Source organism: Corapipo altera, unplaced genomic scaffold (genome assembly GCF_003945725.1).
Source record: "Corapipo altera isolate COAL_440 unplaced genomic scaffold, ASM394572v1 1, whole genome shotgun sequence".
NCBI lineage: Eukaryota > Metazoa > Chordata > Aves > Passeriformes > Pipridae > Corapipo > Corapipo altera.
Genome location: NW_020884873.1, coordinates 10,291,747 through 10,304,405, shown reverse-complemented (window position 1 = coordinate 10,304,405; position 12,659 = coordinate 10,291,747). Strand labels below are relative to the sequence as shown.

The following is a 12,659-nucleotide window of genomic DNA, read 5'->3' as shown; positions in this document are numbered from 1 at the left end:
TGTGTGAACTCACAGTTAAACACAGAGAATTAACGCAATCTCTTGCCAAAAATATATGGTTTTAAAAGCTCTGGCTGTTCAGGAATGTTAAGCACAAAGGGAGGTCCTCACCACGGAGTCTTTATTCTGCACAAGCTATGAACTAGAACAGTAAACACTGCACCTCACAGGCAGAGAACTGAGACATGGGAAAAATGCAGTAGTCTAGGAAATCCATGAAAGAATAAGGTACTGACTATAATCTTCAAGGTTTATTCCAGAAGTAGAATCATAAACCATTTTCCCGCTCTATGTATTTAAAGCTTTCTTTCCCCCAAAAAAACGAAGATAGCCCCCAGTATCATTTTTAATAATTAAATAATAAAAAGTATTTACATGGATAATTTGGATAAGTGAAAATACAAAAAACTGGCACTCACTTTTATTGGTAAAATATGGTTTGATTTAGTAAAGACTTGAAAATTTATGCTATCTGGGAGTTTGAATGGGATGGGGTATTTTCTTTGATGGATTTTTCTGTGTGGGGGTTTTGGTTTGTTTTGTTGGGTTTGTTTTTTTGTTTTTTTTTAATAAAGAAGTTTAATTTGATTGGCATTTCTCATGACAAAAACCAAACCAAAAAGAACACCCAACTTGTATTTTTAATCCTCTAGCCTACAGCATAAGAAGTTTACGTGATGTTTTTGTACTAATTATGCCTAGTAGGTCTTGTAATATTCAAATCTGTAAAAAAAAAAATTGTATTATAAAATTAAGATAAGAATTCAGTCTGGATACCTACCAAATAGTGAAAAATCTGTGCTCTATTAATTGGAACTATTTCCCTGATAATCAAATTAAACTTTGTCCTCTAATTGGGTAACACTCTTTCATTTCCTGGTAATTGTTATGACTGTCAGGCAAACAAAAGCTAATTTCTTGTTTTGAAAATCTAGATCTCTAAATTTCTTTTATTATTCTTTCTTATTCAAAATTTTAGGGGATACCAAATGTTGATAACACATTTATTTTATTATATTCTTAATTCCTGTTGATTAAATATGCTAAGTAATGAGTAAATAATAAGAGTAATAATAAGAGTAAAATCTTACCTGTTGGAACAAATAAAGTGTGTCCTTGCTTCACAACACATTTGTAACACTTGTCCACCTTGTCCCCAAAATATACTTCACTCTGGGTAACAGATGAACTCCAAGACTCATAAAGAGCCAAATTTTCATCAGTGGGCTTGATCAAATAGAATATCTTCTCACCCTGTTAAGACAAAAATATCAAATAAATAAATTAATGTCCTCTTAGAGGTATATTACAACCTCTGAGTCACTCCTAATGAAGTAACAGATTGATCTAAATGGTAAGTATTCCATCTTCCCACTGTGGCATGTTTGGGCTTCCCAGTGTCAGTGTTTCACAACCGTAATCCACCAAAAGTTTAGATATAGTACAATAACCAGTTAACATCTTGTGATTTAAAGGAAGCAAACAAGCCAACCAAAACTTTTCACTGGAGTGTAAAAAATTCCAGCTTTTATAAAGAATTTATGGATATGCACATACATACAAATGAAAAAACATGCCTCTTCTATGATATATACACAGCAAAGTTTGTGAGAACAATAAAAAGTTGAGTATGTCAACAATTTTCATTCCATTATTTATTCCTACTAAAACCTCATTGCATCATCTACCAGTCTACTAAAGTGATCAGTCAATTACAATCTAGAAGTCACCAGTGGCATGCTACAATAAAAACATAAAAATGCAACACCAAAGATTGGTAATTCACTTTCAAGCTCTTCCCACAGCTTTTCAAGTACAACATTTCACACAGGTGATAATACCATAGCAGAAGGCTGTATGATGAATAAATTTTGTTTTGTGTAGTCATAATCACTCAGAAGGTGGTTGGGCACAGGAACAGGCTCCCCAGGGAAGTGGTCACAGCACCAAGCCTGACAGAGTTCAAGAAGTGTTTGGATGATACTCTCAGGCACGTGGTGTGACTCCTGGGGATGGTCCTGTGCAGGGCTAAGGGCTGGACTCGATGATCCTTATGGGTCCCTTCCAACTCAGCATATTCTGTGATTCTGTACACCAAGAAGCATTCATACCCAGAGAACGTGGTACCAAACTGATGTTCCTCCGAAATCGATATGAAAATCAGTGTAGCTGTCCTGGACACCCATCAAGCAATATTTCTGAACAAAAGGCTTAGGGAAGACAGAATCATCCGGCCAATAATTTTCCACCCACGAAAGCTTTCTGGCAATATCTGGTACTTCCACTAATTCAGACATCCTTTTAAAAAACAAACAAACAAAAAAGAACTGTAAATACAAACAGGAGTAATCACGTCTCTTTAAATGACAGCTTCCTAAAAAGATATTTATTAGTTCATAAATAATATGTTTCATACCCACATTACATCACAGTAGCTGTCTACATAAAATACACATCCTCCTCTCTTTCCCACTACAGGCATTATATGCCTACACATATTGTTTAGCTTAGTGAAAACCACTTCCTATATTCAAGGAATTGAAGTCAATACTCACTTTGTGTCTGAGAATTCCAGGCTGATCACATTCAATACTTTGGGTCGGTCAGGATTTGTGAAGTATTTAATATAATTATGGAGCTTCATTTTGCTGTCTGCTTGTCTTGCTACATCTATGACATCTATCACTTTGTCACCACCTGTGAAAAACAGGATGACTCTCTTAAGGCTATGACAGATTAAAAAACTTCAGTTGTTTAAGACAAATTTAACTTTTTTCCAGCCTTTATCAAAATACTTCTGCACAAATACTCCACTGATATCAGTATTCTCTCGGATCAGAGACAGATCAGCATAAACCAACTTTTTATTAGTTTTTTTTAATTACTATAATCAGCTAAGGACAGAAGCAAAAACACTCTAAAAATAAATCCTCTTTCCTGTGGTTAACCAAAAAGAAAGAGTAGTATAGAATGACTGCATCTCACTTAAAAAAAAAAGGGGGGCAGGGGGCTATGGTTGCAATTGGAAACACTAGCATGGAAAAAGTCATCAAGGGAGATCTATACCTTCCTTATATATGTGCACAACTTGCAAGCACAGTCATTTTATTTAATAATTATCACAAGCGTGCTTCATTTCTGATAACAAGGACTGGTTTACACACAGTGTATTTTGAAGTGATACATCCAGAGAACTAGACAAGCAAGAAACAACCTTTAGCCAAGAGAAAGGTCTAACAACAATACTATAATAGCAATTGTTTTATGTCCATTTAGTTACACAAGGGTCAAATTTGACAATTTATTTTGGAATGCTGGAACGTGTCTAGATGTACATTATATATCACCTTGATAAATTCCAGTTGGAATAGTACTTATTCAATTCTCTTAGTTTTAATTTCAATAATAGAAAGGTAAATCTATCACATTCCAACTTTTTCCCTAAACTGGACAACTGGGCAGGTCAAAATGTATGCATAAGGGTGAGATAATCAAGTTTCTATCTGAATAGACAGTAATTCAAAAGAAAATATTCAGAAGTATCAGAATGATAATTAATCTTTAAAGCAGAATGCACATTACTGTTTAACATTGTAACTGCAACAACATTCCATATTCTGATGCCTTTGTAAAATATTGATGGGCAGAAAACCTACTTTCAGCACAACTCGTTACATTAGGAGATCACAAGAACGCAGACAAGGCCATACACAGACTTCTCAGCTGTACCACGTGTTACAGGAAATGCCCTGCTGCAATTGGCTCAGTCTCTATTTCTCTGTACTACACACTTACATGAGGCTGAAACAATTACAGACTGTTAAGAGATCTGATAAGAAAGAAATGGTTCTTAGGAAGCTCCAGCTCTCCTGCTAAAGGAAGTCAAGGTAGGAAATTTTCCAGGAAGAAAGATTTAATTCAGACAGGCCAATTTACTAAGTCTAAAACATTAAGTTTTGACATAGTCTAACCAATGACTAAACTTATTAATCCTAAGAGTGATTCATTCAATTCCCATTATACTTTATTGGTTTACAACATGTAGCAGAGAAAGGTCCAGCATTCCACATGTAGTTTGCACTGAAATTAACATATTTGAATGTTGAGAAAGCTATTGTCCTATCACATATCCAAACAGACATAAATTGAAAAAAAAAGAAAAAAGAGAGAAAGAAAAAAACCTCCAAACCACAGCTTTAACTGTATTCTCTGCTAGTCTTAAATTTACGATAAATATTTAGCACTCTGGAAGCTCTTATAAACACGCAAATATTTATTTTATTTACGGACAGGATCATTTTAATAAGTTCTCCAGAGTGACTCTTACCTACATAGCGTTCCACATCTAAAACGGAGAAAGTTGGTGGAGGAAGTCTGAGTCCCAGACCATCTAACTTAGGAACCATAATGGGAACATCAAACCCATGTTTCTCCAGGTATCTTTGTGTCAACTGGCTTCCATGCATTTTCAAAATTACTTCATCAGCACTGGTGGAAAGAAATTATGGAGTATTAGCAGAAAAGCATCCCCCAAGCACTACTGAAAAAAAAGCCTCAGTTTGGGGGAGGATGGATGGGAATGGCTATATTTGAATCCAAGAGCATTGTACCATTATATTAAGCATTTAGCTAAAAGACAAAGAAAACAAACTCAACAAGCAAAGAAACTTTTACTGGACACATAACCTGGGAACTCACAGTCATTCTATACAATAGAAAGGATGGGGGAAAGGAATTCTCAGAGAAAGCATTAAAGTACATGTTGCTAACAACAGCCACCACCAGCAGCTCCTCTGAAGAACTATAAATCATCATGGTTCAGTGTGATATCCAATCAAGACCAGGATGAAAGTATAACCTCGTTTCTCTACTTTCCTCTAAAGCATGTGAGAATGGATAGACTACCAGCCCATATGAATGTTCTGTGTTATTTGGAATGAAACTGAGAACTATTCATGAACTACAGGAATAGACAGACAATATTCTGACAGTTGAAGCAAAGTAAAGGAAACCAAAAACCAATCAGTCATGCTACTGCCCCCACTTTCCCATGAAAACAACCCCTCAAAACCTCTCACATCACCCTGCAGCAGTCCCAACAGACAACATAACCTAGTGCAAAACTGAACAGGGGAGGCTACTGCATGAAAAGACAAATGTACCCATCTGAAACAAGGATGAGGTCTGAGGAATCGTAAAGGAGAAGGAAGTTATCATCAACCTCCATTTTCTGAAGCAGAGAAATGTTAGCTGCCTCCCCTAAGACACACTCTGCAGACAACGTTTCTTTGTTTTTTCCACCAAAAGGTGTAAGAGTCCGTACCTTGGGAAAGAGCGAGCCCGCAGCTGTTTAACGAAGGTCCGTGTTCCAGCCTGCACCGGTCTGGAACCATCATCTGGCTCCGTGTAGTCATGTCTGTGCCAGTTTCTCCTCTTCTTCACTACAAGTTTCAGAAGGGTTAAACTTTGAATTAGTTAAATCAGATGGCTCAGATTAGCAGTCATCCCACCAGTGAGACAGACATGCCTCAATCACATTACTATGATGAACAAATCTTATTGTTTTTATCAGGTGACACTCCACCCATTTTCAACAAATGAAATCTGCAGGACACCCGACAGTAATTCTCCCTACTTCTATAGCTCCTTCTACATGAAATCCTCAGTGCACGTTATACACAATTCAAGACTCCATATCCAGTGCAACACAAATAAACAGTTGCAGCCTGAAAGTTGTCCAAACCTAAAAAAATCAGCAATGAAACTAGAAATTGAACTTTAATTTCCTAAATTCCTTGGTCTTTTTTTAATATATGGAAGAATCACACCTCTTGAATATCCACAGACTTCATTTTACATATTTACACAAAATTAACAAGACCTAATCCCACTATGCTATCTCACCCTACGAGCAAGCCCATATCCAGTCTGATAATATTACTGCTATTCACTACCATATGCTATTTCTTTTATCCACTGCTTATGTCTCTGTAACAATTTTGGGTGCAAACTGTTTTGGGAAAGAATGACTTTTGCAATACATACAAAACAATCATTGCGTCCCAAAACATACAACTTCAGAGTGATTTGAAGCTTTACTGCAGTGTTACAGCATATTAATAAGAAATAAAAGATAAATTAAAGTTCGATTACAGTTTTGGAAATCTGAAACTGATAGTTCAATAGCAACAAAACCACATTTTTAACAGTTCCTTATACTTAAGGGGCCAATGAAATTGAAAAACTAGACATTCCCATAAAAACTGTTGTAGTGATCTCCCCATGACAAATGACAGATACCCAAATGAAAAAAATAATATTTTCATAGAATGGTTTTGGTTGAAAGGGACCTTAAAGATCATCTAGTTCCAACCCTGCTGCCATGGGCAGGGACACCTTCTACCACACCAGGTTGCTCAAAGCCCCATTCAGCCTGGCCTCAAACACTTCCAGGATATGGCATCTACACCATCTCTGGGCAACCTGTGCCACCACCCTCACACTAAAGAATTTCTTCTTTATATCTAATATAAATCTACCCTCTTTCAGTTTAAAGCCAGGGGTGACAAGGGGTGACAACGGGTGACCTTGCTATTTCACTAAAAGCCTCTGTAAAAAGTTATCTTATTTCTTATAAGCCCCCTTTATATATTTAAAGGTTGTACTATAAAACATTGTAAGCTGTATGCAGCCTCCCCATTTGAATTTTTCTACCTTGAGTGAAGCAGAGGACAAAGTGACCAGTATCATAGTGAACTTAGTGCCTGCCTTCAAATTTTCATTATTTCAAGACAAATCATTTCCTAATGGATATCTCATACATTCATCTTCATCAACCAATCATTTTGCATCTTCATTTATAAAGAACACAAGCTTACAGCTTTGAAAGGAAGTCCTTGGTTATATCACCTGTTTGTTAGCAAACTGCTCTCTGGAGCATTTCCTCTCTCTACAAATAAACCTGCATCTGTCACCCTCAAGCTTTCAACAAGCTGAGAACAAATCACCAAAAGGGTGCCTCGGCAAAAAGGATCACCATCTCAATCTTGGAAAGAAACTCCAGGAGTGCTGAACTTCCTACCTTTCTATTTACTTGCCAGCCTATCACTTACAACACTAAGAAACATAGTAAGGGTACAGACATTTTAAGGTTGCATTTCATTTTTTCCTAAAAAAGCCAAAATCTGCTCCACAGTTAGATAGCTGCTAGTGGAGGACTGCCCCAAGATGATTTACTAACACCAGATTTATAAATTAACCACTAATATTAAGCAGAAATTTAGGTACATATGCTGAGAAAACTCACAAGAGGGAAAAATTACTGTTATTTGTCAACACAGAACGTGTTTTACAGGTGTCTACCAAACAGCTTGTAATGTAAACATGACACCCAGACAAAGAATTGCATTAATAAAAGATTTAACTTTATGGAACAGCTCATTCTTAAGTTTACGTAAGTCATGATGCTCCCAAAAATCTAAAAAAGTGCTAACAATACTGAAAACTGTAATAGGAAGCTACGGATGTAGGAGGGGAGAAAATAGTTTCTAAAAAGAAAAAAATTGGTGCTTCTCCAGAAAAAACAATTGGTTATATAGGAATAACAAGCATCATATCATCATTACACATAAGAGGTAATTATTCCTACTGATGATCTGTATCCTGCAGATATGACAACATGTACCCTTTAGAAGACATTTAAGAGAATAAACTGACATTTATAGCTCTTTGCTAAACTGAAAACCAGTGCTGCTTAATGAGCCAACTATCCAAACACTGTAAAACTTCATAAATAATGAAGCCAGGTTTATTAAGTTTTCAAAGCTATTTTCTCAGTCATAAATAATAATACAAGAAATTAGTAGCTAATACTAATTTGCAGCAGAGTAGTTTCCCATAAATTCACTGCTGTTACAACAGGTCATTAAAATTGTAAGATGATACAGCTGCTTAAGAGATTTTATAGCACAGAAAGACTTTCTAAAGTCTTGTCTTTAAAAATCAGGAACTAAGGTAATTCTTTTACTTGTACTTGGCAATATATATCATCCTTTCATAACTAAAAGAACACTGAAGAACGGAAAACAATAATGAAAACTTTCTCTGCCTATGTATCTCTTAATTGTAGAGCTTTTCTAACCCCTTAAGACATTACAGTAACAGTTGCAAAAACAAAAAAAATAATTAACTGAATGGATCCTAATGCTCAAATTAAAACAGACAAACAAACCCTACATAAGTTGAAACGGACATATAACACCTCCCCTCCCAATCACTCCAAACTAGTGGAAGGAACCAGTATTCACCCTTGGTGTTCCTAAAATTCGAGGCAAAACTTGCTGTGACAACACTAAAAACACACACACTAAAAGTACACCAGACAGTTGCAGGGGGGGTTAGAAAAAGAAAGGAGTGTGCTGGAAGTTTTCATGAAAAGTAAGTAGAAAGCTTACTTTTTTTTTTGTAATTACATTCCTTATACCCTCAAAACAATGGGCCAATAACTGTACCTACCTCAGGCAGACACTATTCCCTGCCTGCTCACACTGCTGGACTGTTTGCCTCAGAGACCACCACATGGCAGACTTCAAATGGGGACCATCAAGAGGTGAACAACCCTACAGTGAGGCCCCAAGTCTTGGAAGTGGTACTTCAGATGATTCCCAGTGACCAAAAAGGCAAGAGAAATTTTTTCATGGGAAGACTGAAAAATTCTAAGGAGCATACAGTAAACCACAGAGTACACTGCTAAGGTCTGGGACATCATCTCATATTGTCAGCTCAGGCCAAGCACAGACATTACTACCACAGACAAAAAAAATACAAGTTGGAGGGTATTTTCAGAACTTGAGAAATCAAAAAACGGATTAAGAAAGTATGTCCCGACAAACACAGTCCTGTTAATGTTCACCACATCTTGTGCTCTCTCAAAGCTCTGGATACTAGAGTCTGGTTGCAGATCTGACTCAAAGCACTCATGCAAATACAGCATTTTCAGACTTCAGGATCACTGAGAAAACTTAGAAAATAACAAAATATAATACGAAGACCCTAAACCAAATAATATTAAAAAAACTCCTCCATAGTATAGTACTATTTTTTTAAATTGTTCTTTTTTAACTGTTTAGGATTTTAGGATTAATTATTTAGCATTTTACATACACAGTTTCTCAATAAAGGTCTTATAAAATGGTTGCTCTTTCAAATCAAGAAAAGGATTTATTTTTTGTTTGAAATGCATGAAGAAACTGATCAGTTAATTTGATCTTTCCATCTAACTATGCAGTAGTTTTCTTTTAATTATTGGAACTTTTACATAATTAATTCTGTAGGATACTGAAAGTAACCACCCATTTGTACTATAAAGTATGTGTTTCTGGTATATTTTAAGTAATTTTTTTGCGCTACCTTATTTGTACTAATGTCTACATGTACTAATGTCTGTTGAAATCATAGATATATTTGCCCTCTTACAAAGTTGAATTTTTGTCTCTTTCAAAACTCTTAGACAAAGTGATTTTAGAATACAAAGCTGTAAATAAAAATGCTTTTTTTACTGACGTACATAATTTCATATGAATGAAGCACTCTGGAACACTGCTGCCACACTTAAAGTCATGAGACTTTATCAGTCTCTCTAAACACTGAAGTAGAGGCCAAACCACAAACTATCATAGATTTGATTTTGACAGCTGAGAACAATTAATAAAATTCCTTGTGAAGACATATTTCATTATATCACCTCTGCTTGGGTTGGTAAGTGACATGTCTGAAGCTTCTATTAAATCTAGATGATCTACACGCTTGAAGCAATATAATTTAATAAGGATAATTTTTACCACAGATTCTTGTCTTCCTGAAAAAGCTTTCAAAATAAAAATTGTTCTTATCTCACTGTCAAATTCTGCATTACAAGAAAGGTTATTCACAGGCATCAGGGTGAAGCATACTAGTTCTCCCAAGTCATGGGGTGAAAACAAGTTTCAAATTTACTGATATGATCCCTCTTCTACTCCTCTTCCTAGTCCCTCTATTCCATAGGAAAAAAGAGACAGAAAGGTGGGGAAAGAAATGGCTGTTGTTTGTGTTCTGATTTATAAGAGAAATAAGCAGATTTTTAACTGAAAATTACCACTGGAGTACTAAAAACTACAAGCACAGAAAACAGCATTTATCTTACCTTTTAGCAGACTGACCCTGAACCCATATATTACACAAGATACATATCATGCAACATATACTAATTACATCAAAAAATGACACTATCATTTTGTTCATATTCCACAAGACTACCACTGAGGGTGTAGCGGTTTTAAACTTATTTCTAAATGTAAACTTAGCTTTGAAAAATATTCTAGATCTTAAGTCACTGTTGACTATAAATCATTATATGGCCTTCAAGGAGAAAAAAAACCACCGAACTAAAACACAAACAAATCCACATTAGAAAACACAAATGACCACGACTGTTCGGAGGTTAAAGGCACACATTGCATATACATATTTTTCCGGTCTGAACATAGAAACTTAATTCATTGTTGGAAGCATGAAATTCATTTTTAGATTTTTTACAATTCCATTTCCCTTTGAGAACAGAAGTCATGGGGGGAAATCTACGGAGTTGAATAAAGCAGTATTCTTTCAGTAGTTACAGACAGACAAAAACTATTCCGTTTTCCCACTGCAGATCGCTATAGCAAATTTGTCTACTGAAAGGAGAACCAGAGATGCCTCTTGCTGCTCTGTTTCACACTCTTCTAGCAACTCATTTTGACTTTGGTGGAAACTTGTTGTTTACAAATCAGAGCTGTGTAACTTTCAAGGACATAAACAGAGGGGGAAACAAAAGCAAAAACAAACAAAAAAAACAAAACAAAAAAAAACAAAAACAAAGAAAAAACAACCAAACAAACACTGCTCACAGGATGTCCATATTCTCAGATTTCACTAGAGTGTTGGGGCAAATAGCCTATAATCATCAAGAAAGGTAAGACACCTAATTCCTACATTTTTTCAAAGTTGCCTTCCATGGTATTAGAATTTTGATAATTAAAATTGAAGCCATCTTTTGTATTTTCCTTTTTTTTTTTTTTAATTATGATTCCCTAATTTTCATTCTCTCACTCTCTGCCAAGTCCAGATTGTTTTCTTCTAGCTCCGTGCACTTCGATTTCTCTAATCTATAGCGGTGGCTTATATTTTATTCTATTTGCATCTCCACATCAGGGAACCTTTCAGGATGGTTTGTTTATTTCGTGGGTTTTTAATCAGCTCAGAGTTAGTCATGCAGAACCAGTACCTTCTAAATAATCAGTCTCATCTTGAATATTCTTCTGAACGGTCTTTTTCAATTGTACATGGAGAGAAAACTGTCTGAACATGTAAAATGAAATCTGAATAAGCCATACTTACTTAGAGAAGGTCCATGGAGAATTGCACAGTTGGGACAATGGTATAGATCAATGTCAACAGCATGGTGCTCCTCTACCCCAACACAGCTGGAATAATATTTTTTAAATGTTAATGAGAATACATATAAGGTTTATTTTTCAAGCTAAAAATAATTAAATCTTAGGGTTTTATCAAAACATGCTTACTCCACAAAATTATAATGAGATACCAAATTATCTCAACTAGTGGGTTGCCACATAAATTTCGAGTAATAATTTCTTTACCGCTGAACAGAGAATGCCATTAAAAAAAAAAATCATAAAAAGGAAACAAGAATCAAATTTCTATAAAAGTGAGCAAATCCACAATATATACACACCATTACCTCTCAGTTCCCCAGAAACCTTTGATCCTAATTACAGGAAACAGTTTATGCAATTTTCGTTAGAGACACTGAGTTTAAAAAAAAATCTGAAGTTTATGTGCTGTCAATTTGCAGAAGATATAATGCAATTTTTTCTTCTTTTTTTTTTTCTGCAGAAAGCACATAACTGACTCCTACACCCAAGACAAATTAATGAAGAATACTTTGGTGTTCTTCCTGAAATCGTTACACTAGCACTAGCTTCCTAAGTTACACAAGTGACCACACAAATAACTTTGTAGAAGTGTTTTTGGTTTAAAATAGCAACAAGTATTTCAAAGAGCACTTGACAGATGCAGTGTTTTCCCAGCGCACATTTTTTCCCCGATAAAAGTCAAAGTGGGATTAAGATTGAAATCTTTATAATACTGCTGACAAAGTATCTACACCGCTGATATCTAAATAACAGAATTTTAAAGACAAAATTAAGTACATTTTCTTAGAAGCTGAAACAGTAGAGCTAATGGGAGAAAATGTGCTTTTGCACAAAGTTCTCAAGAAAAAAAAATGCAATTCCTGCTTGCTGGTTGAATCTGAATCCTGGTAGAGTTCTTCATTCTCTGAAAAGTTTATGGACACTTACAAAATTGCTGACTTTACAGTCAATAAGAAGCAAGACTACAACACTGAACATTTGCACCAAAATTAGATATGTTTACTCAGTGCACTCTAGTAACATAAGAACTTGAACAGTACTCCAGTCACGTAACCCATTTCATATCAGAAGTGTAATGACTGCTTAAGCACTGAGGCTTTGAAATGATCCAGCTCCACAAAGTCTTTTCCCTAGCAGCCTAGTGCCAAACTGCTGACACGCTCCAGCAAGTGTCAGTACATGCTGCCA

General features: G+C 35.6%; 1 protein-coding gene across 7 annotated transcripts in view; it reads right to left on the bottom strand.

The window, feature by feature from the left end:
* Positions 1-12,659, bottom strand: part of KDM7A (lysine demethylase 7A) — an 89,279-nt gene that overhangs the window by 51,881 nt on the left and 24,739 nt on the right. For all 7 annotated transcript variants that reach the window (XR_003530803.1, XR_003530804.1, XR_003530805.1 and 4 more), the window contains exons 2-7: positions 11,413-11,498; positions 5,324-5,441; positions 4,328-4,488; positions 2,556-2,697; positions 2,112-2,298; positions 1,092-1,254 (exon numbers count right to left, since the gene is read on the bottom strand). Coding sequence is in view for 4 of the 7 variants with exons in the window: in XM_027662695.1 (XP_027518496.1) it covers positions 1,092-1,254; positions 2,112-2,298; positions 2,556-2,697; positions 4,328-4,488; positions 5,324-5,441; positions 11,413-11,498 (857 nt within the window). In the remaining 3 variants the exon portion in view is untranslated. The remainder of the gene's footprint in view (positions 1-1,091; positions 1,255-2,111; positions 2,299-2,555; positions 2,698-4,327; positions 4,489-5,323; positions 5,442-11,412; positions 11,499-12,659) is intronic.